At 41.4% G+C, this 26,741-nt stretch overlaps 3 protein-coding genes across 6 annotated transcripts; 1 reads left to right on the top strand and 2 right to left on the bottom strand.

Annotated features, from left to right (window-relative positions):
• Positions 1 to 116: 116 nt before the first annotated feature.
• Positions 117 to 9,878, top strand: znf687a (zinc finger protein 687a). Of its 3 annotated transcripts, XM_086114148.1 has the most exons (11): positions 117 to 161; positions 1,091 to 2,707; positions 3,240 to 3,489; positions 3,810 to 3,976; positions 4,053 to 4,237; positions 5,182 to 5,358; positions 5,438 to 5,600; positions 5,677 to 5,898; positions 6,045 to 6,154; positions 6,447 to 6,540; positions 6,969 to 9,878. In XM_086114148.1, exons 2-11 carry the CDS (start codon positions 1,103 to 1,105, stop codon positions 7,560 to 7,562), a joined length of 3,567 nt encoding a protein of 1,188 aa, XP_085970274.1. In that variant the 5' UTR covers positions 117 to 161; positions 1,091 to 1,102; the 3' UTR covers positions 7,563 to 9,878. The 3 variants fall into 3 exon arrangements, with proteins under 3 accessions (XP_085970274.1, XP_085970277.1, XP_085970276.1); XM_086114151.1 differs by lacking the exon at positions 6,045 to 6,154 and having other exon boundaries at positions 6,969 to 7,119; XM_086114150.1 differs by lacking the exons at positions 6,045 to 6,154; positions 6,969 to 9,878 and having other exon boundaries at positions 6,447 to 6,960.
• Positions 9,879 to 10,739: 861 nt separating this feature from the next.
• Positions 10,740 to 13,230, bottom strand: riiad1 (regulatory subunit of type II PKA R-subunit domain containing 1). Its single transcript, XM_086113941.1, has 4 exons — positions 13,063 to 13,230; positions 12,913 to 12,989; positions 11,497 to 11,543; positions 10,740 to 11,060 (listed from the first exon to the last, which is right to left on the bottom strand). The coding sequence occupies exons 1-4, from the start codon at positions 13,141 to 13,143 to the stop codon at positions 10,990 to 10,992; spliced, it is 276 nt and encodes a 91-aa protein (XP_085970067.1). The 5' UTR covers positions 13,144 to 13,230; the 3' UTR covers positions 10,740 to 10,989.
• An 867-nt stretch (positions 13,231 to 14,097) lies between these two features.
• Positions 14,098 to 21,468, bottom strand: il6r (interleukin 6 receptor). Of its 2 annotated transcripts, none has more exons than XM_086112710.1 (10): positions 21,278 to 21,468; positions 19,412 to 19,906; positions 18,450 to 18,573; positions 17,812 to 17,990; positions 17,562 to 17,731; positions 16,849 to 16,993; positions 16,088 to 16,146; positions 15,590 to 15,660; positions 15,301 to 15,406; positions 14,098 to 14,884 (listed from the first exon to the last, which is right to left on the bottom strand). In XM_086112710.1, exons 1-10 carry the CDS (start codon positions 21,357 to 21,359, stop codon positions 14,699 to 14,701), a joined length of 1,617 nt encoding a protein of 538 aa, XP_085968836.1. In that variant the 5' UTR covers positions 21,360 to 21,468; the 3' UTR covers positions 14,098 to 14,698. The 2 variants fall into 2 exon arrangements, with proteins under 2 accessions (XP_085968836.1, XP_085968837.1); XM_086112711.1 differs by having other exon boundaries at positions 15,618 to 15,660; positions 21,278 to 21,467.
• Positions 21,469 to 26,741: the final 5,273 nt, after the last annotated feature.

Genomic DNA, 26,741 nt, shown 5'->3' on the forward strand with positions numbered 1-26,741 from the left:
AGTAACACGACTACGCTGACTTGTGTATTTTAAGTTTAAATTTGAGCAAAACGCACTACAGTAGTACTGTACTGTATTAGTTGGGTAATTTCAGTCGCGCTGTGTGATGACGTATTATTTGCGCGACGGAGTGGAAAGTAAGGATTCGACTACGTTCGCTGGTAGGCAACTGCATTACATTAGGATTTTGGACGAATTATATGCTTAAATTATTCTTATATAACATATATTAAACGCAACATGTTGACACAATAGCCGTTTGTCTCGCCCATAGTGTTTTTCGACTTTTAAAGGACCAATGCAAGCGTGGCCAGCTAGCCGTGACGTGCTAAAGTTGAGCTCTGAGCCGAAGCTACCACTTGTTGAATCATCACTTGGAGCCAAACGCATCTCTCGTAAACTACGTTACAAACTGTTGGTTTGAGTAAACCCGACAAGTACCAGTTTACGTTCAACATTGAAATTCACCAAACGCCACATAATATTCTGTGTCGCCAACTGCAGTGGTGACAGGATGTTTCCCTTATATCCGGCTTGGGTCAAAATTTTGCCGTTTTGATGTTTTACTGCAAGGAAAATAATTGAAACTGAAATAATGTTGTTTTTAATGTCAATCTTTTGTACAGGTACCTCAAGGTATCTGTCCACAGATGCAATTTGTTCACTCTCAGAGTTGACACGACTTAAAAGGATTCACGAGTGTGTTGAATAAAGGGAAATGGTGTTCCATTTTGAAGTGTAAAACTCTACAGGATAATAGTGACTGAGTAAAGCAGCATAAGATTGATACATACTAAACACGAGGACTCAATGTTATCCAGAGTGTAAAATGTACCTGCACACAGGTGTGAGATCTGCATTCTGCACTTGTAAAACAAATTTCGACCACCGCCACAGCAAATAAATGTACACTTTTCTCCTTTTCATTTATGAATGCCAGTCTGACTCAGTACTTCTTTTAAATGTTTTAGCGTTCATAATTTGATATAGACAGTTATGATAATATTCTTGACATACTGTGATGTGCATGGAAATTTAACAAAGCTCCTCAACAGTTGACTTTTGCGTAACTCTTGTTTTGCATTGGCAGGTTTTAAGCTGAATGCGGGCAATGGGGGACGTGAAGACCCCAGACTTTGACGATTTGCTGGCGGCGTTTGATATTCCCGACATTGATGCCATACAGTCGAGTCCAGAAGCGGACGATGTGTCTGCTAATGACAGAAAAAATTCATCCCACCCAGGCTCCCTTGCCTCACACACTGACCCCCCTCCTGTCAGTGTTATAGTGATGAACACCGTGAGGCCCTGTGAAGATGATGTTGGAAAAAAAGACAAGACTACAAGCACTCCTTTAGACTCTTGTGTTAAGATAAATCTCACTGCTGCCCAAACTGCCAATAGATTTAATGGGTCTGCTGCGAATGACCAGGAAGGATCCAACGCAGGACCGTGGCAACAGCATTCCCTGCTGAAGTTGAACGATGACAACGAAGGGGATGCGATGGAGGTTGGCTCGGTCAGGAACATGATTGAAGATGTGACCAGTTTGAAGCCCCAGCCACAACTTGAATCCACGCAGTTGCCTTTTCCTTCTTCTCCGCAGTCCGACTTGTCTCAGAAGGAGGAAGCACACCTCCTCCCACATGTACCGTCATCCCCTTTATCTCACAATGGGGGTGTTTGCAAAAAGAATGCCTCTCACTTGGATGAGGATGACTCTGAACCAGACTTGGGAAGCCCACTGGTGATCCACGAAAGCCCAGAATTTGTTATGCCGTCGCCTCCGAAATTGAAACACAGCGTCAGACATCAACCTGACCTCTGTGTCTCCCCTGAGGCCACCTCATGTACCCTTGAAGCGTTGACTATGCATGAGGAGAAATCTGTTTCCCTCGCATCGCCACAACTGTCAGCGAGCCCTCAGAACTGTCATTTGGCACCTGTGCAAGAAGAGAAATATCCAGAGCATGTGATTGATGAGAGGGACTCACCTGAGAGTCCACCGCCTAGTGAGACAGGGCTCCCGTTTCCCAATAGAAGCCCTGAGTTGGAGAACCACAAGGAGCTTATGGACAGCGAGCCAAGCCAAGAGGACAGACCTAATGACAACAGAAAGACTGCAGGAGATGGTGAAACCGTAAATGAGGAGTCATCTTTTGACACCGTGTCTCCCAAAACAGAACCATCTGAATTGTTGCCCCTCAAAGTTAAAATTAAAGTGCCCGCAGGGAGCTTAATGAAGACGACGCTTAAAAGAGGCCCAAAAGCAAATTCTAAAGGTCCGGATTCTTCCAAATTGTCACCAAAGGCTTATAATCCGAGATCTAAGAGGGGCGGTTCCCAGCAATCTCGTTCAGAAATGACAGTCAAAGAAAAACGTTCAGTGACCATCAAACCTAAATCCTCCCCCATAGTGGTCAGTGTCGCCAAAACGACACCTCTTCCCTCCATGACCCACTCAACAGCTGGACCCGGTGGCATAAACCTGCACTGCCTGGGTCAGAAGACTCTCCAGAGTTCCCCTCAGTGTAGTAGCCGACCTGCCTCCATAGTCACCAGCGGTGGGGCCATCGTATCCAAAAGCCAGACCAACCTGGTGGAAATCTTCAACAAGATTCTCACCAATAAGAACCTGCTGCCCAGCTACAAACCTGACTTGAGCTCCCCGCCTCCTGCTGAGTGGGGCCTTCCTTTGCCGGCTCAGGTAACTCTGACAAAATCCACAGCTTGGTGGCAGTGAACTCAACTCACTTCACACACACAAAAAAAGGCACGTCAACATGTTTAATGCTGCTCACTTTTGCAGAATTTAAAAGAGCTCATTTTGGTCGGTTAAATGGGCTGGTTGCTAATTAATTGGGCCTGATTCTCAACATTCTATTTAATTATGTCATAACTGTATGATTTATAGAGTGCGCGATTATAGAGTGCTATTTTTCTTCGCCAAATATTGGCTGGAACCGGTTAATGTTTACTTTTTGGGTTTGGTTCCAAGGAACAAATTCAACTCATATTTCAGTGAACCACTGTATTTAAATAAACCATTTCTCTGAATTAAAAAATATTATTATTACATATTATTTTTGGGTTCGATTTCAGTCGATTTAAATCAAACAACCCCGATGGACATGGTAGCCAGTTATAAGCCTATAATGATTAACATTAGATCCTGTTTATATCCTGGCCTCATGTGAAGCGCAGTGCTGATGTCACATCATGTCCATGACACTTGACAGGGTTACCGCTGTTTGGAGTGCGGCGACGTCTTCGCCCTGGAGCAGAGCCTGGCCCGCCACTACGACCGGCGTTCGCTGCGCATCGAGGTGACATGCAACCACTGCGCCAAGCGGCTGGCCTTCTACAACAAGTGCAGCCTGCTTTTACATGCCCGGGAGCACAAAGAGCGAGGCCTGATCATGCAATGCTCGCACCTTGTCATGAAACCTGTGTCCTTGGAGCAGATGATAAACCAGATTGAACTCAGTGGTCAGTGTCCAGCTTTTCTCTCCTGTTTGTTGTCTGGAATATGTTTGCTTTTTGATGCTGTGCTAGAACATCTGAATACAAATAACCTTCAGACTGAACAACTTTGGAAAAAAAATTGTAAGATTTTATTTTTTTTTAAAAATAACAGCCATTTTATGATGGCAACAGTTCAACCTTGGAAACGATGAATTCACTTTCCGTGATTTCCTGAGGGAATAATTGATTGTAAAATTAAGCATGTTGACGAATACTTTTGAAGGGGTTATACAAGTATTTGAAATGACAGGTTTCCTTGCATACACTGTCATCATCTGTTTTAGGACAGTCCACCTTCCAGGCCAAAGGGCAGCCACAGCAAGCGTCTGTGAACAAGAAATCTGACACTGTCCAGCACATCGGTAATAAATGTCCAGAATGTCAGACTCACTTTAGCAGCAAAATGGAGGTGATCCAACATTTCCAAGAAATCAAACAACCTGAAACCACAGTGAGTCTACATTTTGTTTCCTCTCGAATTGCATACACAAGCTCTGAATACTTTATTTTATTTTCTTCCTCTCCAGCAATGCACCGAATGCTCTCCTCCGATGCTGCTGCCCAACACCTGCAGCGCGGCAGCTCATCAGCGCATCCATCAAGGCAGTCCACCGTGCGTTTGCCCCGAGTGCGGCGGCACCGCCAAGCACCAAGTCTTTCAGTCACATCTGGAACACGCTTGTTTGCACTTTTCACGACGCATCGGGTACAGGTATGTCATCAGCCCATACCGGCTGTTCGATTAGTCTTTGTTATATACAGTAAACCAAAGGGGAAAAAAAATGTTAAGAATTAATGCCCCTCCCCTAAAATATCGGTAATATTTCCACAAACATTGATCCCAAAACACTTACCGTATTTTCTTAAAAGCTCACAGCGCCTTAAAATCTGATGCGCCTTGTGCATGGTTATTACGGTAATATGTCGACCCCCAAAATGGCTCCTTGCTAGAGACATGCATACAACGCAGAGTTCAAACTTAAGTTGATCGGGTTACGCAGTTGAACACGGAAATCGAGCAGCGGCAAGAAAGTTCAATGTTCAAGACCTTTTCACACTGCACTTAGCAGTGTGCAGCATGTTGCGTTGCTTGGCGGTCCGGCGCAACAGGAAGGACAAGGCGCCTCTTATTAAAAAATGTTGTATGTACTCTTGAACGGCATTGCTGCTGCATCGCACAAGTGCCTCCAATAGAGGAGAAGCTGGCAGAGTGATGTAGAACTAAAATAAAACTAAACTCACCCTTTGTGAATACAGTAATCCCTCGTTTATCGCGGTTAATGGGGACCAAAACCACCCGCGATAAACGAAAATCTGCAAAGTAGCGTCCAACTAACATTAAAAAAAAAAAAAACTTTTTTTTTTTTAAAGTCCGCAAAACAACAACGGGTCACATAGAGCAACATATACAGTACTGTACTCCATGTATATTTGAAAAGTAGCGAGGGATCACTGTACCTGACAGGCACATAATGGACAGAGAACAGGCAGGTGTTTTTATGCGTGAAGCTTTAGCCTGTGTTTTATAAATATAACACTATTACCTCTTGCTGCTGAGCAAAGGAGGAGGGAGGAATTTTCCACTATCTGCCGTTATTGTTTGGCCTTGACGGTGAGTCTGCCTTTGATTGCGCGCTCTTGTTTTTGTCCGTACAGATGCTCCAGTTGTCTGGTGGTGTTTGGAGGGCTGAATTCAGTGAAGGCGCACATCCAACAGGCCCACTGTGACATTTTCCACAAGTGCCCCAGCTGTCCCATGGCCTTCAAATCGGCACCCAGTGTACAAAGCCACATCACGACCCAGCATCCTGCGTTAACCGAAGGCCAGGCCATGTACGACGCACATAGCCAGGTTATACGTTTCCATTCTGAATGCGCCTCTTAACAGCACGACGTTTCTTGTTTCTCACAGGTTGATCTACAAATGTGTGATGTGTGATACAGTTTTCACGCACAAGTCCTTGCTGTACGTCCACTTTGATACACATTTAGCCACTCAAAAAGTTCACCTGTATAAATGTCCCGAATGCACCAAGATGTTTCCTCAGAGAAGTGTACTGATGGAACATTTCAAGGTATACTCATGCTTATTATTGGACTCATTCATCACTGGTCACTTTTTAACTGTATTTCTTCGGTCTTATTCTTTAGAGCCACAAGACATCCAAGCAAGAATTAGCCTCCGCCCCAGCGGCTGCTTCTTCGTGTCCTCAGCCTGCGGTCAAGATAGAAAGTTCGGACGGGGAAGACGGCGAGAAGGAAGTTAACGCTGAGACTACCATCACCACGCCAGGGTGGAAGTGCGCTCACTGCCAGGAATGCTACACTGACTCGGAAGAGTTCATCAGCCATATGGCTAAACAACATGGCAAGGTTGTTAACCCAAGTCATATATCTTTTTTTTAAGTGGGTTCCCGTTTGACAGCAGTTGTTGTTCATGTCACCTTGTGTGTGTGTGTGTGTGTGTGTGTGTGTGTGCGTGTGTGTGCGTGCGTGTATATGTGCGCGCGCACTTTTAGATCTTAAAGAACTTTCCCTGTAACAAATGCGAAAGCTCCTTCTCCTCCGCATCCAGTCTGAGACGACATGTCCGCGACAAACACAAGCTTGCAAGTCGCTTCCACTGCCAGTGAGTGACGCCCTGTTACCACAGACACAAACAAGCCATCGTTTATGTCAAGGCTTTCCTGGCTGTAAAAAAAAAAAAAGCATTTCGCAAAAGTAATTAAAAGCTCAAATTTGAGTGTTCATTTGCCACTTTTTTTCCTTCAAATTATGCTATATGAGATAAAAGAGTGTTTTCTTATATTACGGGACATAGAAAAGTCATTTTGTAAGTACTTTATTTTGACATGCATGCATATATTTCTTTACTTTGACCTCCTATCAATCTATACATTGAACATTTTTTGTGTTTGTAGGTTCTGTACGGGCAGCAAGAAATCATTCAGCAGCCGAGCGATGTTGGACAAGCACGTCCACCTTCGACACCGCGCGGAAGCCATGAACCAGGAGGTACGCCTGACCAATCTGTCTGTTTTAGAACTCAAATGCGGCCCTTGAGCGCAAGTTTTCCCATCCCTGCCTTAGGCTCTTCAGTAAACAACGAAACTTTTATATTAGAAATGGATTTGACAGTTATGTAATTAACATTTTGCTCATTAGCATAATTAAAATTATATGGGAAATGATGGTGGAGAGGATGAGGGGACTATTTTTTTATGCACCTTATGGGTTTACACAAGGCACAAATTGGCCTTTATTTGTCTTCAAATGAGGACAAATTTATCTTGCCGTTTCATCAAATGTCAGGTTGAATGAAGTGCCCTTCAAAAGAGTCTAAGATGTTTCAATTTGACTTCATTAAGATTGTTTGAAGCAGTTGTACCTCATGAGGTGGGATTAAGTGTATTTCTAATGTAAAAATGGCGCCTTCTGAGCAGGGAGGCACAGATGAGGCCGACAGCTCCTCGGAACATGACGGCGCTTCGCTGACTCGCCATAGACGCCGAGCGGCCGCCAAGACAGAACACAACGAAGAGTACTCTCCCTCAAAAAAGTTAAAATCATCCTTCGCGCCGGCCTCCTATTCTCCTCCCGAGTCCGGGTTCCGCTGCGCTCCCTGCGGCTTCACCACGGAAGACCAGGCCACGTTCCAGGCGCACATTAGCCAGCATCGAGTCGGGGTGGAGGGCGGCGGGCAGCAGTGCACTCAGTGCGGCGCCTGCTTCACTTCGAGCAAGTCGCTGGCACGCCACCTCTTTATCACCCACAAGGTCCGAGACGCGTTCACCGATCAACATCAAGCCCTGATCGTGGGCGCGGCGTTGTCTCCCGTTAACAGCAAGAAGCTCGATGAGAATTCTCTTGGTTGCCCCGCATCGCCCTCCTCGCAAACTCACGGCCAGGAAGATGACGACACGCTTAACTGTAAAGTGTGCGGCAAACACTTTGACAGGGCCACTGATCTCAACACGCACTTCAGAACTCATGGCATGGCTTTTATCAATGCAAGAAACACGGTGAAACCAACCTAGGGTGTGAGTGGACCTTCACAACGTGCCTTATTATTATTATATTGAGGATTTTTGGCTCAGCCCATCCTTGGCCAAAAACATAGCACCTCCTTTCTGAAATCTGATCACTGCAAAATTTCCCCAGCGAACCTGATCACAGGTTTTGTTTGGATTTAAAGGTCACAACCAAGGGCAAGATTATATTGCAGACACCAACGTGAAAATGGCTAATCATAAAATCCTGCAGATCGGAGGCTTTGCGTTTGAGTCATCGGTATGCAAATTAACCAGATATGATACAGATACAAATTAATGTCACGTCAACATAAAACAAAAACGATTCCTTCCATCCATTTTCAACGCCGCTTATCCTGGAACAGGGTCGCTGGAGCCTATCCCACTTTACTTCGGGCGGAAGGCCGACTACCCTGAACTGGTCGGCGGTCAGTTGCAGGGCATAGATCGTGAAAAACAACCATTCACACCCACATCCACACCGTCACCCAGTGGGAACCAACCCCACGCTGCCCGCACGTAACTCAGGCGAGTGTACTGTGACGCCATCAGTGACTCAAAGATGATTCCCATCAGCCTTATTAACCCTCAACGTGTAACACTCAGGATATTGTACAGGGCAGAACCTCCAATGTCAAACACAATCAGTTCCAAAATCTGTGACTAGGTGAAATAGCCAATGCCAACACCGCAAATGTCCTGTACGTGCAATCACTGTACACGAGGGAATGTGGAGTTGCTCTGTAGTGTTTGGCAATTTTATCTCGCTCACACACAAATCCCCTCAGGAAATCTCAGAAAACACTTAGTGCATTCAAAGAGTTTCAACCAAATTGTACTGTGACTCATGATGATGATGATGAATATGACTGGAATAACAAATACGGCCTTCCTTTGTAACACCTGAATGTCTGGTTGCTTGTTGCAGGACAGCACAGTTGCTTTTAAGATGGCCCGTCGTCATCTAAAAGTTCCAAGAACATGTACAAATATGTTTTACGTTAGGAATGAGAAAACACCCGACTGTTGGTCTGTGCCAGCTAGTCGATTTGTATTTCCAGTGGATCCTTCAAAGTTCACCACAATCCGTTCGTCGCTGTCTCGTAAGATTGCAAGCGATATTTCAGTCAACTCATTCACTCCCATTGACGGCGAGAGACGCCAAAGACCCATTTGAACTCTGCTGCCAGTGAATGACTTACTGAACATTTTAACATTCTTAAGGGTCATACACGTGTCAAACATAAGTGAATCGACTGACTAAACCAAAACTTAAATGACTCACTCTTCTATCAGGACATCGACAGCGCGAACGAACTAGCAATCGGCTTTAAATATTTTCAGTTGTCACACAAGTGTAACTGCATGAAAACCCTTACAGTAGACTTGAGTATTTACTCACACTTAACTTTGACTTGTGGCAGATTAGATTTAAATCGTTACCCACTGAAAAATAAAATAAAGAGCTGACCATACAATGTGCATCCCAATCATCGATGTCAAACTGGTTGTAGTGAGCGGCCATGAGTGATTCCTCACAAAAATTTCTAACTGTACTTTGGAGGTTCCACTGTAGTCACAAAGTAGACTGCTGACTTTCTCTCTGCAAAAGTTGACTAGTGCAGTGTTTCCCAACCTTTTTGGAGCCGAGGCACATTTTTTTTACATTCAAAACCCATTTGACCAGACAAAAACGTCACAAAAAGTACATGTATCCTATTTTCGTCTCAGTTTAATCACAAACCTCAATTGTTCTGCCTGTCACTGTATGTCGCTGACGTTGATAGATGAACAAAGACACATTTTAAGTGTTTTATTTATATATATATTTTTTTTTGAACCAGTGAAATTTTATCATTTCCCAGGGCACACTAGTGTTTGGGAATCACTGCACTATTACTTTACTTCATGCGCATGCTTCAGTTGATTTCGTACCATTTGAGTGATCAGTTGTCACTTGTTGTGTTCCGCGTTAGTTGTAAAGCCTTTTGAAAAGGATGATGTGACTTGTGAATTAGGATATTTAAAATGTTTGCTCTATCGTGCCGTTGGTTTAAAATAGCTACATGTACATGTGTATCTTTCTTCCGGCAGAAGAGTTTGGGTGATCGTAAAATCGGTTCTTTGGTGGCCATCGGCAGAGCTTATTTTTATGTATTTGTCTGAAACACTTCCGTCAATGTGCTGTTATTGTTTGGGAAGCAACGAGCTGTGTGCGATTGTGAGCAGTCAGTCTCAGGTGAGCAATCAGTGCTTCAAGGTTTTTGATTTACATGCTCAAATGTTGATGGAGGAAACGAAATAAAAATGTGCCACACCGGTGCCCAATGTGCTCAGAACTTCAGCGCCGGTCCAGTTGGAGTTTGATTCCAGCACGAGTAGAAGCTGCCTGTTGAACTGCAGAGGTTTAAAAGAGTGTTTGGTAGAGGTTTCTTTTTTGGGTGCCAATTGGTGGGATGCCCATTTGGTGTTCGGGTTGTCACAGAATTCAAACTCGGCGCGGAGTTTCCAACTGAGTTCAGGAGCCAAAGCAGGAGCTTTGTTGTAGTAACAAGCCACTGAGCTGACCCTGAGGAGGTTCGAAGACAAAAATGGTGGTGTGCTCAAGAAGATGGATGGATGTAAATATACAACCTGAAAAACAATGAACCCCTACTTATTCTCAGTTTGCTAGTATTCACACATTTGCCTATTCACAAAAGTCCCCCAGCACTGATTGGACAAGCAATGTCATGTGATCATCTGCAGCCAGTGATGGCCAAGCGGGCGTGTCATAACTCATTGAATTACTGAGTTAGGTGTGTCTTACCCTCCATGGCAGAGGCTCCATCAAACCCCTGAGACCGATTCACAGAACCAGTGATCTATATATTACAATTCCTTTGTTTTTACAACGTTGTATTCCTTCTTTAAACTTAAACAATATTATGTGTGTAAAAACTTTTAATATATCTTTCACCTAAGTGATTCTGATTCAAATTTAATGATTCAAATGTATGAAGTAATTGCAAGCTTTCATTCGTTTTTGATAAGAGATTTGGAATAGTGTTTCATTGGTGCAGTGTCACCACCTGGTCGCTAGAAAATCAGCTTCAAAAAAGGCACAAGGTAGCAAAAAGTGTCCATCCATCCATCCGTCGGTGTACCTTTAAGCAAATAAGGAGCAAAAATCCAGTGGTTGAACACAAGCTTTATTCTTTTTTGCCTCTTGTCAGCCTACTAAATCCTAAAGAAGAATGACCTATGCAGTGACACATTGGCATACAATATAAGTTATTAAAGCACATACACAAACATGGCTTCAATGCTCCAGTGACGCCGTTTGAAATACAATACAGGGAACACATGTTTACACAAGAAGGCATTTTGTGCTTCATGAAGTGTGGCAGCACATGACAACAAAAAAGCGGTTCCTAAATGAGTAAACAGCTTTTTATGCATCCATATTGATAGTTGCCATTTTAGCGTTAATAACAATGTGAAGGTCAGGGTTGGTGAAATGATCTGAAAAATATGATTGAAAATATTGATTAGTAGTCAGGAACTTCTGATAGATTAAAAAAAAACATCCTTTTTGTTTGAGGCCAATGTAGTCCTCGGACAAAATGAAGACTGTACGGTTGATGTAAAAAGACCACACCCCCCCGCTCACATGCCAGCTGTTTGGAATTAAAAAAAAAAAAAAAAGAGAGACCAAGATAAATCATTTCAAAACTTTTCCCATCATAAATGGGACACAAACTTGTCACCATGCCTTTGGTTTACGCTAAAAACTTATATTCTTGTCGCGGGCGGTTGTGGATGACTCCCACTTTTTGGCCTAATTTGGATTACGGCCGCAGGTTGTGCACATTTGTGCAGCCATATTATCACAGTGATAATTGATTCATTTCTTTATGCAATTAATTTTCTATGATGAGCCTTTGCATGTGTAACTCACCCGCAGCAAATGCACGAATGTGAGTTGGCCTTTTGAGAAGCAAGTCCCTACAAAAGAAACACCTTGCAGTTATTGAATAGATACCGGTACTGTAAATAGATACGGTAGAAAGATAACTGTCTCATCACAATCATACGTGCCTATATAATGCATTAAAAATTACAGACTCATGTATACTTCTATGCAACATAACATTGCGTACATACAGTATGTCACCAAAAAAATCCCCATCGCATTATGAAAACAATTCTGTCCCTGTCGCTTTTTTTGATTTCTGCGTTGAAAAACAGACTTAATTAGGTTTCGTGAAATTATTTTGCTGAATATTTCACCCTGAAAAAATATGCACTTCTAACTACACACTACTACCACAAATTAATAATAATATCAAACTTAAATAGTACATTTATATCAGGGGTGCCCATTACGTCGATCCTGATCGACCGGTAAATCAAATACAGGTCCGAAGTAGATCCGAGGAGTGTCAAGGAGAAAAACAAACAAACAAACAACCATTTGTGTGTCTTTGTACATGTTAGTAATATATTTTTTGTGTTAATGTACGCTGCACCCTAATCATCCTATCAGTCTCATTTTCACAAAATAAATATTTCAAAAATAAAATAAAGTACGTAAATCTTGAATTTACGGTGGCGCGTGATTACGCCACCGGAAGTTGTTAGCACTCAGCAGTCTGCAATTGCAGCTTGTGGTTAGAGCTGTTGCGCTCTATCTTTTATCGTCATTATTCTCATTCAGTTTGCTTCGTGTACACTTCACCGAGGGCACGGTAAAAGAATATTAACCTTGGAGGGCCCAGGGAAGCACTTTAAAACGGTACGTGTGAGCTACGATAGTTAACAAGCTGCAAAAGTGCATCGCATGCCTCAGTTTCAGGCTGTTTCTCATCATGGCGTGCGTATGTGTGTGTGTGCGTGTGTGTGTGTGTGTGTGTGTGCGCGCGTTCGCGTAAGGGTAGATCCCGTGAGGTTAGTTGATCGAAAAGTAGATCTTCGGTCCAAAAAGTTTGGGCACCCCTGATTTATATAGTGCCTTTCAAGAGACACAAATATGTTACTATTTAGATAACGTAATCCCCGTAATTATGCAGGGTTTTTTTTACATGCAAATTGTGTCTGCCACCATCATTAGATCATGATATTTGTAGTTATTTATAGTTATACAGCATGCAATTTAATTTGCCTTCAAGCCTGTCCATAGTTATTTTAATCAAACATTATTGCTTAATAAATCATTTGTGCAGATTTAAATCTGTTTTCACCTTTTATGCGGGTAACAGTGGCCCACACATTGGGATGATATTTCAAACAGAATTTGGAAAATGTACGATACATTTCTGTGTCACTGCCACGAACTTCTTTACAGTACAGAAATCGATTCATAAAATTATCGAACCTGAGAAAATCTTCAACCATGACCTCCACCTCGGGATGCGCCATCAGGTACTTCTCATTGTCGATCCTGGTCTGGATCTGGCGTCAAAGAAGGCGTTTAATGAAGTCGGCATCTGTTTACGAGCTGCAGTTTGTTTGCCTTGCGTCTTACTTTGAACTGGCGCAGTGTCTCCCGCTGTTCGGCGCTCAGGACGCCCGCGTCCAGTTTGCCTAAGCCGCTTTGGGCAGACATTTGTGCTCGTGGGGGACACTGGAAGTGCCAAATCAAGGTTACAATTTACTGCTGAATCGCTTGAAGGAAAAAAAAAACCGATGGCGGTCATCTGCTCACGACACAAAAAGCAGTTGCTATGGAAACGCCCACCCGAGATTGCATGGTGTGTCCACTAGATGGCGGCAAAACACCGGATATAACTTCATGGCTTCCGTGTCAATCATCATTGTTACGCTTAAATGTAATTGTTTTTGAGCGACATATTCAAACGAGTACATCATGAACCGTTACTTCCAAGACCAGTAAAGGCCTGTTTGTTTAAATCGTTACATTTTTAACTATTTTTTTAAATTATTATTGTTACGGTAATTACACTCACTAGTCCGAACAATGGTCTTGGCTTCAAAAGTTTGAGAACCACTGGATTATAAAATAAAAAGTCAGAAACATTTTCTTTTTGTACTAGTGTAAAAAAAATAAATCTCATTTTATATCATACATCAGAGTTCTTACAGAGAGGTTTCACTCAGTGCTTTATATACGGTATTTAAAATACAAAATACGAGGTGTTTCTTGAACATTTGTCTTGTTTTCTAGCAGAAGCCTGAAAGTTTTGCGCTAAGACGAACTACTATTTCTGACTTTTACTATAAATCCCTCCACCTTGTCAAAGGCCCTGGTTGCAGTTGACTAGAAACAACCTTTGGAGAGGAGCGAATAGATAATTATGGCCAAAAAGTACAACCTGTGATAAAATCTCGCAAGCACATTCAATGTATTCCTATGAATAACAAACTCTGAGAAACTGATCATGTTGTAACAATCTCAAAATTTCTTTCCAGAGATTTAAATAATATTGACATCATATTTTTGTTACCTCATTTGGCCAATAGCACTGCTTTGTTAAATTACAAACTCACAGTGTAGGAAATCCTTGTTTTGGGGAAAAAAAAAAGACAAAAAGTACCTTAATATAGATAAATCTTTATATTTCCATTTTCACAGTGCATAAATTCCATGAATCTCTGATATTTTACAAACTTTAGAAAAAAAATATTTGACAAACACACAGTACTGATTGAACTATACACAGAGCATTTGGTACAAAGTCCATCGATTAACGATTCAATATGGCGGTGTATATTAAATACACGGTAGCTTAAAGGCTGTATGCTTGACACTGTATAAAGTAAAAAGGCCGAAAAAGATTGAATCATTCATTTTTCCTTCCCTGTGTTTTTTTTGTGTGTGCAGGGTGTATGCATTTTCGTTGTTTGTGTGTTTTTGTGTGTGTGCGTTACGTAAAAAGCTTGAAAAAGTAGCACAGAGTAAAAGGAATAAACAATAAATATTACAGCAGAATAGTGGCCAGAAGTTCCCCATTCGTGGGACATAAGCAATTGGATTCATGGCCAACAGTCTCCCTTCTAAATTGTTACACCTCATATACTGTACAAGCTTTTGCTGGTGTTGTTATAAACATTCATAGTTCATTTTCTGTTGTCACTCGCTCTGGGTGAAGAAATAGGTTGTATTGTTGAAGTGAGTTGCTTCTGTCCTTGCCGTCTCGGCATCATTTTCGACCGCCTCGTCTTCCTCCTCGGCCACGGGCGGCTCTTCCTTTGGACACGGGGGGTTCAAGGTCACCAAAGCTCGACTTTCTGGCGCTATTGGGGCGGCCGGTTTGGGCTGGGCGGGTCCTTTGTTTTGGCTCCTGAAACTCAGACTGTGCACTTTGGCAAAGAATTTTTCTTTGTGTCTGTAGTGGAACAAGTGGGGTAAAAATGACAAGTTTGTTCAGTGGTGTGCCGTTACATCATGATTGATTTTATTTTTTGTGCTACCGTGATATTACAAATTTGTACGAAGTGTAGTAGCAGGAATGAATTCTACTGACAGAGATGCAGTGCAATTATGAGCAAGTAGAAGAGACCAATAGGCACTGTGGTACAAAAATCTGAATTTGGGCCATGGGGCAGATGCGCTCTCTGACAAATTAGAGCTCACAAAGTTTGAATTTTTTCTGGGGGGGGGGTTTTGTATCAATTTTACAGTCAATCTCAGCTGGACGTGTCAAATGAAGCTTCAGGCAAGCACAATTGTCTTGAAAGCACACATTTTCACCAATCGCGGTTCGGTCTGTAACGTATCCCCACGCTGTCATTTGAGATTTACCTGAACAAGTAGGCGGACAAAATCATGGCGAGGATGGCAAACAAACAGGAGATCCACGCGATATGACGCGACACTATTGTGGGGCTGACGCTGGCTTCGGGAAGTGCTGCAAAGACACAAGAGTCATGACCACCAAAAGTACATTTTAGGGTGTGCGGTGTATGCAAAAAGGAAGGTTGAGCCATGTTTCCTGAGCGCCCCTCGTGCTTTTGTGGCTTAACTACTTGTTCTAACCAGAAGGAACTTTTCAACATCAACACTCGTCTTCCTGCGTCTCACACTCAGTGACCTGAAGAATGCCTGCAAGGCTGACTCGCCTTCAGATGGATCGTCCGTGCCGGAACCTTCATACTCGGGAAACTACAAGATGAAAGAAAGTCACCAAAAAAAAAAAAGAAGTTAAAAGGGGGATTTTGCAATTCTCTTTCTTTCTCTTTCTCTTCCTCCATTGTCAATTGGTTATAAAAAACAAAACAAAACAAAAAACAGTTTTTCACACAAAAAAACGAAAAAAAACAAAAAATCGTCATTTTTCCAATTTCAATTTTAGCTTCAGAAAATTCAAGAGTCATATAGGACTGGTTTTGATTGTTTGGGTTTAATACATATTATTCTGTAGACTTATCATTATTTTTTTTTTACACTGAGGCCACAGTACAGACTTGTGAATCTTTAAAAGTGTATCCCATTGATATGAAACTTTTTAGAATGTGTTTTTCTGTCGTCATTAATTTAAAAAAAAAACCTCCTGTCAGGAATCAGTTCCCAATCAAACCAACTTGTTTACCGTGACGTTCATCAGTTCTTCTTCAGTCAGCAATGCAATTGGCTCTTCTGTCCTGGAGTCTGAAATGAAACATGAAGATTGGAAAATATCATTAAAATGTTGTTGTTTTTTTAAATGATTTGAGTTTAGTGTTTACGAACAAATTTGAATATCGCAACAGAAGAAAAAAAAACAGTTCAATACCCTAGTAAGGATAAGCGGTACAGAAAATGGAGACGGACAGCAATTAGACTTGGATTATGTTTCATGAATTTGCATCATGCAGTATGTATTTTTTATTTAACTATGAAAATAAACGAATCACAATATCAAATATCCACAAAATCGAATTTTTGATCACACACGAGCACAATAATCATGGCTGAAAATATACAAAAGTAATTATATATGCAAGTATAGTAACTGGATTAGAAAATAATTACCCTTGCAAAGGCAGAGAGGGTGGTTTACATTTAAAATGTTTGTTTTTTTAAAAACATATTTCAGAGAAACAAAGAGAGGAAGAGGAGCAATTAGGAGTCAAAGTAGGTGTGCTGAGACATGTTTACAACTCTACTTTCTTTGGAATGCTCTTCGGAAAACTCCAACATGTAGGAAGGAAACGCAAGCGCCAACGCTTGTAGAACACAATGTGCTGGATTCTGAGAGGACGCCAAAATCCTAACCACACATCCATTTGGATGTTTTGCCATTCAATAAGATGCTTCCGTGTAGATTTTCGTACATTTAAAAAAAAAAAAAACTTAATTTTTGTAATTTACCAATCCAGCTGCTTCCATAGACGGGTGCGCTCCAGTCACTCCAGAGTCCATCGAATTCCTCCCGAGTTCTGAGCTGGATCGTGTACTCCACGCCTGGAATCGCGTCGGTGATCGTGAACGAGCGGCGGCCCTTGATTAGCTTCAGCTAACACACACGCACACACAGGAATTGTTGGAAATGAGCTCAACGTTAATATTCCCACTTCTGACACCGGGTTGATTTTATTTATTTATTTTTTTTAAGGTTTACGAGATGTACCTTATTTTCCGCACTAAAAGGCACACCTAAAAGCCTTCCATTTTCTTAAAAGCTCACAGCGCGCCTTAAAATCCGATGCGATGGTTATTACGGGAATATGTCGACCCCAAAATGGCCCCTCGCGAGAGGCGTGCTTACAACGCAGAGTTCAAACTTCAGGCGATCGGTTACGCAGTTGAACACAGAAATAGAGCAGCGGCAAGAGAGTTCAACGTTAACGAGTCAATGTTACAACTTGCTGTTGGTTAAGTGAACTGTGTGACATCTGATCGTTCTGTTGCGCGTAGCTCCATCTAGTGGATGCATTGTAGATTGCGTCTTATAATGCGGTGCGCCCAATGTATGAAAAAAAAAGACAAAATAGGCCATTCATTGAAGGTGCGCCTCATAATCCAGTGAGCCTTTTAGTGTGGAAAATACGGTAGTGGTTGTCATTGTTGTTGTTGTTGTGTACCTGCACACTCGAGGGCGACGAGTCGACGGGCTGGTATTGGATTTCATACTTAAGCTCATAATAGCTATCTTGCGACTTCCAGGAAGAAGGGAAAGTCCAGTTCACTCTCATCCTGGTTTGGTGTCCCACTTCCTGTTGGACTGACACAGCTGACGGAGGGTCAGGCTTCACTAGAGGAGAATAGAATTCACTTTCAAACCCCCAGCCCAAAACGTTCTGCAGTGAGCTGGTGAGAAGGGTGTGGACTTACAAATGTCCAAAGGGCTAAAGGACAAAATGGCACTGGTGGTGTTTCCCGCCACATTTGTGACACACAAGTAGGCCATGTGACGTGTCCTGAGCTCGTCGTCGTTGTGCTCCAGAACGCACCAGCAGCGGGACCGCTGGGAGGAGAAGGAGCACTGAACACGCTGGAATCTGTCACTGGGCCTGAGCCAGAACAAGACAAAGGAGAAGCTCGTTTATACTTGGAGGAAATCAACATTTGCAAAATAACTTCATTGCCGTCTTTGTCGTTCAAGTCTTGGCAAACACAGCAAAGTGAAGAGTGTTATGAACATCCCAGCCAAATCGGAACGATTAAAAAAAAAAACACTTCCTTTTTACAATACCGCTTTGAAATTGTGAAAATCAAGCCTTTCTTCCCACTTTCAAATCCTGTGGAAATTGTCCAGAGTCTTTCTTATGCCCACACAATCCGTAAATTAGTAAAAAAAAAAAAATTTGCTTCAAACACCCAATGGCTCCAAAACACCGGCGCTGCAGAGCTTTTGCACACCCCAATAACGAGGCACACTAAAGCGGCGACACCAGTGCGGAGCCCAACGTCCGCACGCTGGCGGTCACGTTCGACTCGCGTTAAGCTTTAACGGCGGCTCCTACTCTTACCTTTTATTGATGAAGAGAGAGCAGTTTGGACGTAACGGCAATGGCTTCCGAGGCGTCCAATCACAGCGGATCTTACTGCTGGGTGACTTTTTGGAACAGGACAGTCTGGGAACCTCTGGAGGATCTACAGCACATGAACCCTCCAATTACTTCATGAAAGCATGACATCATGCGGCCATATTTCAGGCTAACGGACATCATGATAAATGTCGTAATTCATCTCCCAAAGGCATTGCGCAGGGAAGATCTTTTGTGCCACATGTTAAACTGCAATAAATGATATTCTTGCAGATCGTGCAAACGAGCCTGAACAGGATTCTTGGCCACGTCAGCAATTTTGAATCATCAGCGTGACGTGCAGGCAGTGCCGGTTTCTGGCATGCGCATGAGGTGTGGTTGCAGGAGACCTCAGTTCAACTCAAACATGGGGGTTAATACTACAATATATCAAATCGCTGTTTCGAACTGGAATGAATTGAAATGTCATTAATGCGTTCCCCAAAAAACACCTTTTTTTTTTTTTGCGTGTTGTTTTTGGGAAAAAAAAAAGTGCACAGTCAAAAACAGTAAGACACAACAAAGAGAATGTAAAGGACAAAACTAATCTAAGAGCTGAAGTTGGTTGTTGTACTTGTGAGTGTCTGGGCGTGAGTTGTGGTCAGCTGCTTACGAGTGTTCACATTTTGTTGGACTGTTTGTCCTGTTCAGTAAACAGTATCTTATTTGATCCTTTTTGTTTATTTTCACTTCACTCAGCAGCGTCATGAGATCATTAGAATTTTGGGTCACGCCAAAAAGCAAAAAAAATAAATAAAAAATCATGACCAAACTGCTCATAACATGAAAAACTTTGATAATCAAGCCGCCGCTGTATATTATGACGAACGGAATTTATATGGGTGTCGCAATCACAGAACCCCCCCCCCCCCTACACAAATTCGTTCAACACCATGTTAACTCACCTGCCACAATGACCTTCAAGGAGAACATCACTCGACCTCTGTACTGACAAGTGTAATTCCCAGAATCCCTCAGCCGCATCGAAGTCACGTACAGCTGCGTCCCACTTCTTCCCAACGCGAAGCTGTCCAACTCCCAGTGTCCTCTCCCCACTGTCTTCCCGTTCCACTTCCATTTGGACTTCCCTTTGACGACCCTCGTCCCCCTGTTGCCGTTTGCGTTTCCGCCCTCCAGAGGTGTCACGGTCGCCCGGGTCACTTGATGTGTGGGAAAGGATGATGATAACGATAACGATGTTTGTCCACCACGCTGGACTCCTTCCTCGTGAATTCTTTCCTTCGTTGCGTTCAAATCCTTTTTTCTGAAATCTCCGTTGCTGGTGTGTGTCTCAGGAGAAGCGTCCGTTTTGACTTTTGCTCCATTCACCCTCACATCGCCATCACAGGACAGAACTAAACTGCTTCCAGGGGACACCACCAACACTCCGGGAGGAGCCTCTGACGGGAGAACAAGCAAGGCAATGGTAGAAATTATTGTTTATTTTTAGACTGTATGCAAAGAATATTGTTTTAATTTATACGAATTGGTGCAGCGCAAACTTTACAAGGCCACATACTGAGGAAAAACTATATTGCCATGTCTGTCATTTGTTTGTCCACTGAGTTTGTAAGGCTCAAGAACTCCCGAATAGCTACGGATGTTCCATGGAACTGTTCATAATTTCCTCCGCATTGGCAAAGGCCCCAATTTAACCACCGCCATGGTGTTCCTTTGGTGTTGCTCGCACCAAACATACCGTTTGGCGTAAATTACCGTTAAGTGTAGCATCGGGGTGGTCTGAAAATTAGGATTAGGTTACAACTAGGTTTAGGTTGGGTTTAGAGTAAATCTGGGCCAGGATTGACAGATTTAAGGTTTGGATATGTTAAGCGCACATTGCGGAAACACCATTACATAAGTTGATCTAGTTTCTGGACATATTTTGTTCCCCTCCACACGAGGATGACCAAATATGTGTACTTCCTCTTTAAATTCTCAATTTCTTGCTTCAGTGCACCATATTCCTAATGCACTCTCTCTTATTTGAATAACCAACGACCTCGACCCCTTGTAAGTTCACATTGGAGAGTTTGTGGGGAGAGAGAGAGAGAAAGAGAGATAGACGTTGACACGAAATGACCTTTAGCCATTTTTGAAGGGTAAACACACAACAGCTGGACTGGCTAAAAAAAATTAACGGGAGACAAATGCAAAAGAAATTGTTCGAAATCATAACTCAATTGCCTTCCACTTGTCATTTGCAGTTTAATAATGTAAGCTTATGTTATATTATTAATTATCATTTTATGTTTGAGCATCATATTATTTCATGTTAAGCATACCTAAATTATATTCTGTTGTTTAATAATTGCTTCGGCGTTTTTTTTATGTTGATAGGTTCTGATTGGCTGTTAAAGTAAGAGAAGCAGGAAGTGATTTTAGTTACGAGGGTTGTGTTCTCGGACGTGCTGCGGTGCAGACGTTTTTTTTTTTACCCTCCTTTTATTAAACTGCATTGAAGGATTCCACCTCTCCATCTGTCATTCGTAAAGAAGAGCCATCCACTGAAAAACAACGAACCCCTTAACTTACAATAAAGATAAATGAAAAATACCCCGTTTTTTTGGGGGGTTTTTTTCTCACGAACCTCTCGACCAGAAGAAGAAAATATCAAACTATGCTCACATTCATTCTCATACGGTACCCTACGAACAACCGACCTCGACGGTATGTATTTTATTCAGTATATTCGAAGGTTAAATCCTTTCACTCGTTCGACTTAAAATTCCTTGCTTAATAAGAGAACAAAACGCTTGGTGGAAATGTACCTTTTTTCGGACAAGCCCCCTGGAAAATGCTGCCTACCGGCGCGGCGCATAGAATCCACAGCAGGGAATGAAAACGGCACATCTTCAATGCCGAAAATCCAAAATGTTCACATCGTCTCCAGAAAAAAAAGTCGTGCTTGTGGACCCAACTGGCTGTCTTTGCACTGGAAGTCCAATTTGTATCGTGAGTGTACAAACTTCCTCTGAGAACACGTTATTGTGAAACCCATCCGCCCCCCCCCACCCTTTTCCACACACACTTTCTCTCTCTCACACACGCACACACACACACACATATTAAACTGAGGATCTCCTCCTCAGTGAAACACCAACTGAACATTTATCATCATTAGAGCAAATGACAACGTCCTGCAATATATCAACATGAGCAATGATTCAATCAGGGTCATCGTTTGTCTTATAAATATGTTGTGAGTGAAGTCATTTGTACAGTCATAATTACCGCTTGTCCAAGAAGAGAACAAAAAAAGGCTTTCGGGAAAATTATTCCCAATGAATGGAATCTCTAAATTTGGTGAGATTTTATCCCCAATCTAAAGCACCTATCACCAAAATGTGCGCATTCCCTCGAATGAAAAGAATGCATCTTCAAATTTGAGGTTTGGTTCCCAATTGGAAGCATGTACGGCCATATTTGGTGAGATTTTCCTCACTGAAAAACCTCAACAGTATATCTCTAAATTGTATTTTTACATTTCCTGACTTTTTGTCATGAGTAAATAGAAGTACCGATATTTCCAGATATTTTGGAGCACGTATTTCCAACCTGAGTGCGCTTTGTCCAAATGAAAAGCATGTAGCTGTAAGTTTTTTTTTCCCATTAAATGTAAATTGTATATCCGAATTCCTTGAGTCTGAAAAAAATTTAAATTCTCCTCTTGATGAAAGCACAAAATCTCCATGTCCAAATTTCAGTGTTGTGTCCAAGGACCGGCAACCCGAGGCCAAGGCCAAAACCAAGGACTTGACTCCGAGGCCAAGGCCAAGGACTTGAAACATTTTCCGAGGCCAAGGCCAAGGACCAAGGATTTGCCTCCAAGGCCAAGGACCAAGGACTGATTTTGAAGCTGAGGCCTAGCCGAGGACATGTATAAAACAATGCTATCATACCACTTGGCAGGTCTTCATGATTTGCAACACCCCTCCATCATAACCCCTTGCACTTCCTAACGCTTGAATGAAGTGTTTTTATTCAAAGAGTAGAACAGTCAGGCTACGTGTTATTTATACTGAGAAAAAATAAATAAAAGCATATGCTATACATTTATGAATGAATGTTTTAGTGCAGTAGTTTCTTAATATGAAGTAAATCAACACTCAACAGGCATGACATGGCACGGAAAACAAGTTGAGAAATGACTTTGCATAGAAGTCAATCACTGAGTGCAGAAAAAGCGGTCATCTCTGCAGTGATAATTTTACAGTTTACCGGCAGCGAGTCCCAGGGACCATGTGAAGTAAGGCGTTTTTAGCCCAAAAAAACCCCGACCATGTATAGTAAGGCGTTTTTAGCCCCAAAAAAACGACCATGTATAGTAAGGAATTTTTAGCGTAAAAAACGACCATGTATAGAAAGGCATTTTTGTCCGAAAAAAACGACCATGTATAGAAAGGCATTTTTGTCCGAAAAAAACGAGCATGTATAGTAAGGCGTTTTGAGCCCAAAAAAACCACCATTTATACGAAGGCATTTTTAGCCGATAATAAGCCGAAAAAAAACGACCATGTATATAAAGGCGTTTTTAACCGAAAAAAAATGACCATGCCGTTTTTAGCCGACAGTAAGTCAAAAAAAAATGCCTTACTACACATGGTCGTTTTTTGGGGCTAAAAATGCCTTACTATACATGGTCGTTTTTTTGGGCTAAAAGTGCCTTACTATACAGTATACATGGTCGTTTTTTTGGGCTAAAAACACCTTACTATATATACATGGTCGTTTTTTTTTCGGCCAAAAATGCCTTACTATATATACATGGTCGTTTTTTTGGGGCTAAAAATGCCTTACTATACATTGTCGTTTTTTTGGGGGCTAAAAATGCCTTACTATACATGGTCGTTTTTTTTCGGCCAAAAATGTCTAACTATACATGGTCTATTTTTTTCGGCTAAAAATTTCGTCCAAAAACGCCTTACTATATATGGTCGTTTTTTTCGGTCAAAAACGCCTTCCTATACATGGTCGTTTTTTTCAGCTAAAAACGGCTTACTATACATGGTCGTTTTTTTCGGCTAAAAATGTCGTCCAAAAATGCCTTACTATACATGGTTGTTTTTTTCGGTCAAAAACGCCTTACTATACATGGTCGTTTTTTTCGGTCAAAAACGCCTTACTATACATGGTCGTTTTTTTCGGCTAAAAACGCCTTACTATATATACATGGTCGTTTTTTTCGGCTATAAATTTCGTCCAAAATCGCCTTACCAGACATGGTCCTTTTTTTCGGCTAAAAACGCCTTACTATACATGGTCGTTTTTTTCGGCTAAAAATTTCGTCCAAAAACGCCTTCCTATACATGGTCGTTTTTTTCGGCTAAAAATTTCGTCCAAAAACGCCTTCCTTACATGGTCGTTTTTTTCGGCTAAAATTTTCGTCCAAAAACGCCTTCCTATACATGGTCGTTTTTTTCGGTCAAAAACGCCTTACTATACATGGTCGTTTTTTTCGGCTAAAAATGCCTTACTATACATGGTCGTTTTTTTCGGCTAAAAATTTCGTCCAAAAACGCCGTACTATACATGGTCGTTTTTTTCGGCAAAAAATTTCGTCCAAAAAACGGTTTACTATACATGGTCGTTTTTTTCGGCTAAAAACGCCTTCCTATACATGGTCGTTTTTTTTTCAGCTAAAAACGCCTTACTATATACATGGTCGTTTTTTTTCGGTCATGAACGCCTTACTATACATGGTCGTTTTTTTCGGCTAAAAACGCCTTATTATATATACATGGTCGTTTTTTTCGGCTATAAATTTCGTCCAAAATCGCCTTACCATACATGGTCTTTTTTTTCGGCTAAAAACGCCTTACTATACATGGTCGTTTTTTTTTCGGCTAAAAATTTCGTCCAAAAACGCCTTCCTATACATGGTCGTTTTTTTTCGGCTAAAAACGCCTTACTATACATGGTCGTTTTTTTTTCGGCTAAAAATTTCGTCCAAAAACGCCTTCCTATACATGGTCGTTTTTTTCGGTCAAAAACGCCTTACTATACGTGGTCGTTTTTTTCGGTCAAAAACGCCTTCCTTTACATGGTCGTTTTTTTCAGCTAAAACACCTAACTATAGATGCTTGTTTTTTTAGGCTAAAAATGTCCAAAAATGCCTTACTATACATGGTCGTTTTTTTCTGTCAAAAACGCCTTACTATATATACATGGTCGTTTTTTTCGGCTAAAAATGCCTTACTATACATGGTCGTTTTTTTCGGCAAAAAATTTCGTCCAAAAAACGGCTTACTATACATGGTCATTTTTTTCGGCTAAAAACGCCTTCCTATACATGGTCGTTTTTTTTTTCAGCTAAAAACGCCTTACTATACATGCTCGTTTTTTTCGGCTAAAAATTTCGTCCAAAAATGCCTTCCTATACATGGTCATTTTTTTCGGTCAAAAACGCCTTACTATATATACATGGTCGTTTTTTTCGGTCATAAACGCCTTACTATACATGGTCGTTTTTTTCGGCTAAAAACGCCTAATTATATATACATGGTCGGTTTTTTTCGGCTAAAAATTTCGTCCAAAAACGCCTTCCTATACATGGTCGTTTTTTTTCGGCTAAAAACGCCTTACTATACATGGTCATTTTTTTTCGGCTAAAAACGCCTTACTATACATGGTCGTTTTTTTCGGCTAAAAATTTCGTCCAAAAACGCCTTCCTTACATGGTCGTTTTTTTCGGCTAAAAATTTCGTCCAAAAACGCCTTCCTATACATGGTCGTTTTTTTCGGTCAAAAACGCCTTACTATACATGGTCGTTTTTTTCGGCTAAAAATTTCATCCAAAAACGCCGTACTATACATGGTCGGTTTTTTGCGGCTAAAAATTTAGTCGAAAAACGTCTTACTATATACATGGTCGTTTTTTTCGGCTAAAAATTTCGTCCAAAAACGCCTTACTATACATGGTCGTTTTTTTCCGCAAAAAAATTCCTCCAAAAACGCCTTACTATAACATGGTCGTTTTTTTCGGCTAAAAACGCCTTACTATACATGGTATGTGTTTTTTAGGCTAAAAACGCCTTACTACACATGGTAATTTTTTTCGGCTAAAAACGCGTTACTATACTTGGTCATTTTTGTTCGGCTAAAAACGCCTTAATATACATGGTCGTTTTTTTCGGCTAAAAACACCTTTCTATACATGGTCGTTTTTTTCGGCTAAAAATTTCGTCCAAAAGCGCCTTACTATACATGGTCGTTTTTTTTTCGGCTAAAAACGCCTTACTCTACATGGTCGTTTTTTTCGGCTAAAAATTTCGTCCAAATTTGCCTTACTATACATGGTCGTTTTTTTCGGCTAAAAACGTCTGACTATACATGGTCGTTTTTTTCGGCTAAAAACGCCTTACTATACATGGTCGTTTTTTTCGGCTAAAAATTTCGTCCAAAAACGCCTTACTATACATGGTCGTTTTTTTTCGGCTAAAAATGTCGTCCAAAAATGCCTTACAATACATGGTCGTTTTTTTCGGTCTTTTTTTTTTCAGCTAAAAACGCCTTACTATATATACATGGTCGTTTTTTTGGGGCTAAAATTGCCTTACTATATGTGGTTGTTTTTTTTCGGCAAAAAATGCCTTACTATACATGGTCGTTTTTTTCGTCTAAAAAACGCCGTGGTCGTTTTTTTCGTCTAAAAAATGCCTTACCATACATGGTCTTCTTTTTCGGCTAAAAAACGCCTTACTATACATGGTCTTTTTTTTTCGGCTAAAAATGCCTTACTATACATGGTCGTTTTTTTTGGGCTAAAAACCCCTTACAATACATGGTCGTTTTTTGTGCTAAAAACGCCTTACTATGGTCGTTTTTTTCCGCCAAAAATTCCTTACTATACATGGTCGTTTTTTTTCGGCCAAAAATGCCTTACTATACATGGTCGTTTTTTTCGGCTCAAAACGCTTTCCTATACATGGTCGTTTTTTTGGGCCAAAAACGCCGTGCCATACATGGTGTTTTTTTTCGGCTAAAAACGCCTTACTATACATGGTCGTTGTTTTTTCGGCTAAAAACGACTTACTATCCATGGTCATTTTATTCAGCTAAAAATGCTAAAAATACACGGTCATTTTTTTTTTTTTTTTTACCTAAGAACACCTTTCTATACATGGTCGTTTTTTTGGGCCAAAAACGCAAATGTCCTGTTGTGACTTAGATGGCTGATGACATTTCAGTCACAAAAGGACATTTCTACCAATTCAAGGGTTGTTGTCATTGGGT

The sequence above is a fragment of the Hippocampus guttulatus genome, chromosome 6 (assembly GCF_054856545.1).
Source record: "Hippocampus guttulatus isolate MCC_2025c chromosome 6, RoL_Hgut_1.0, whole genome shotgun sequence".
Lineage (NCBI taxonomy): Eukaryota > Metazoa > Chordata > Actinopteri > Syngnathiformes > Syngnathidae > Hippocampus > Hippocampus guttulatus.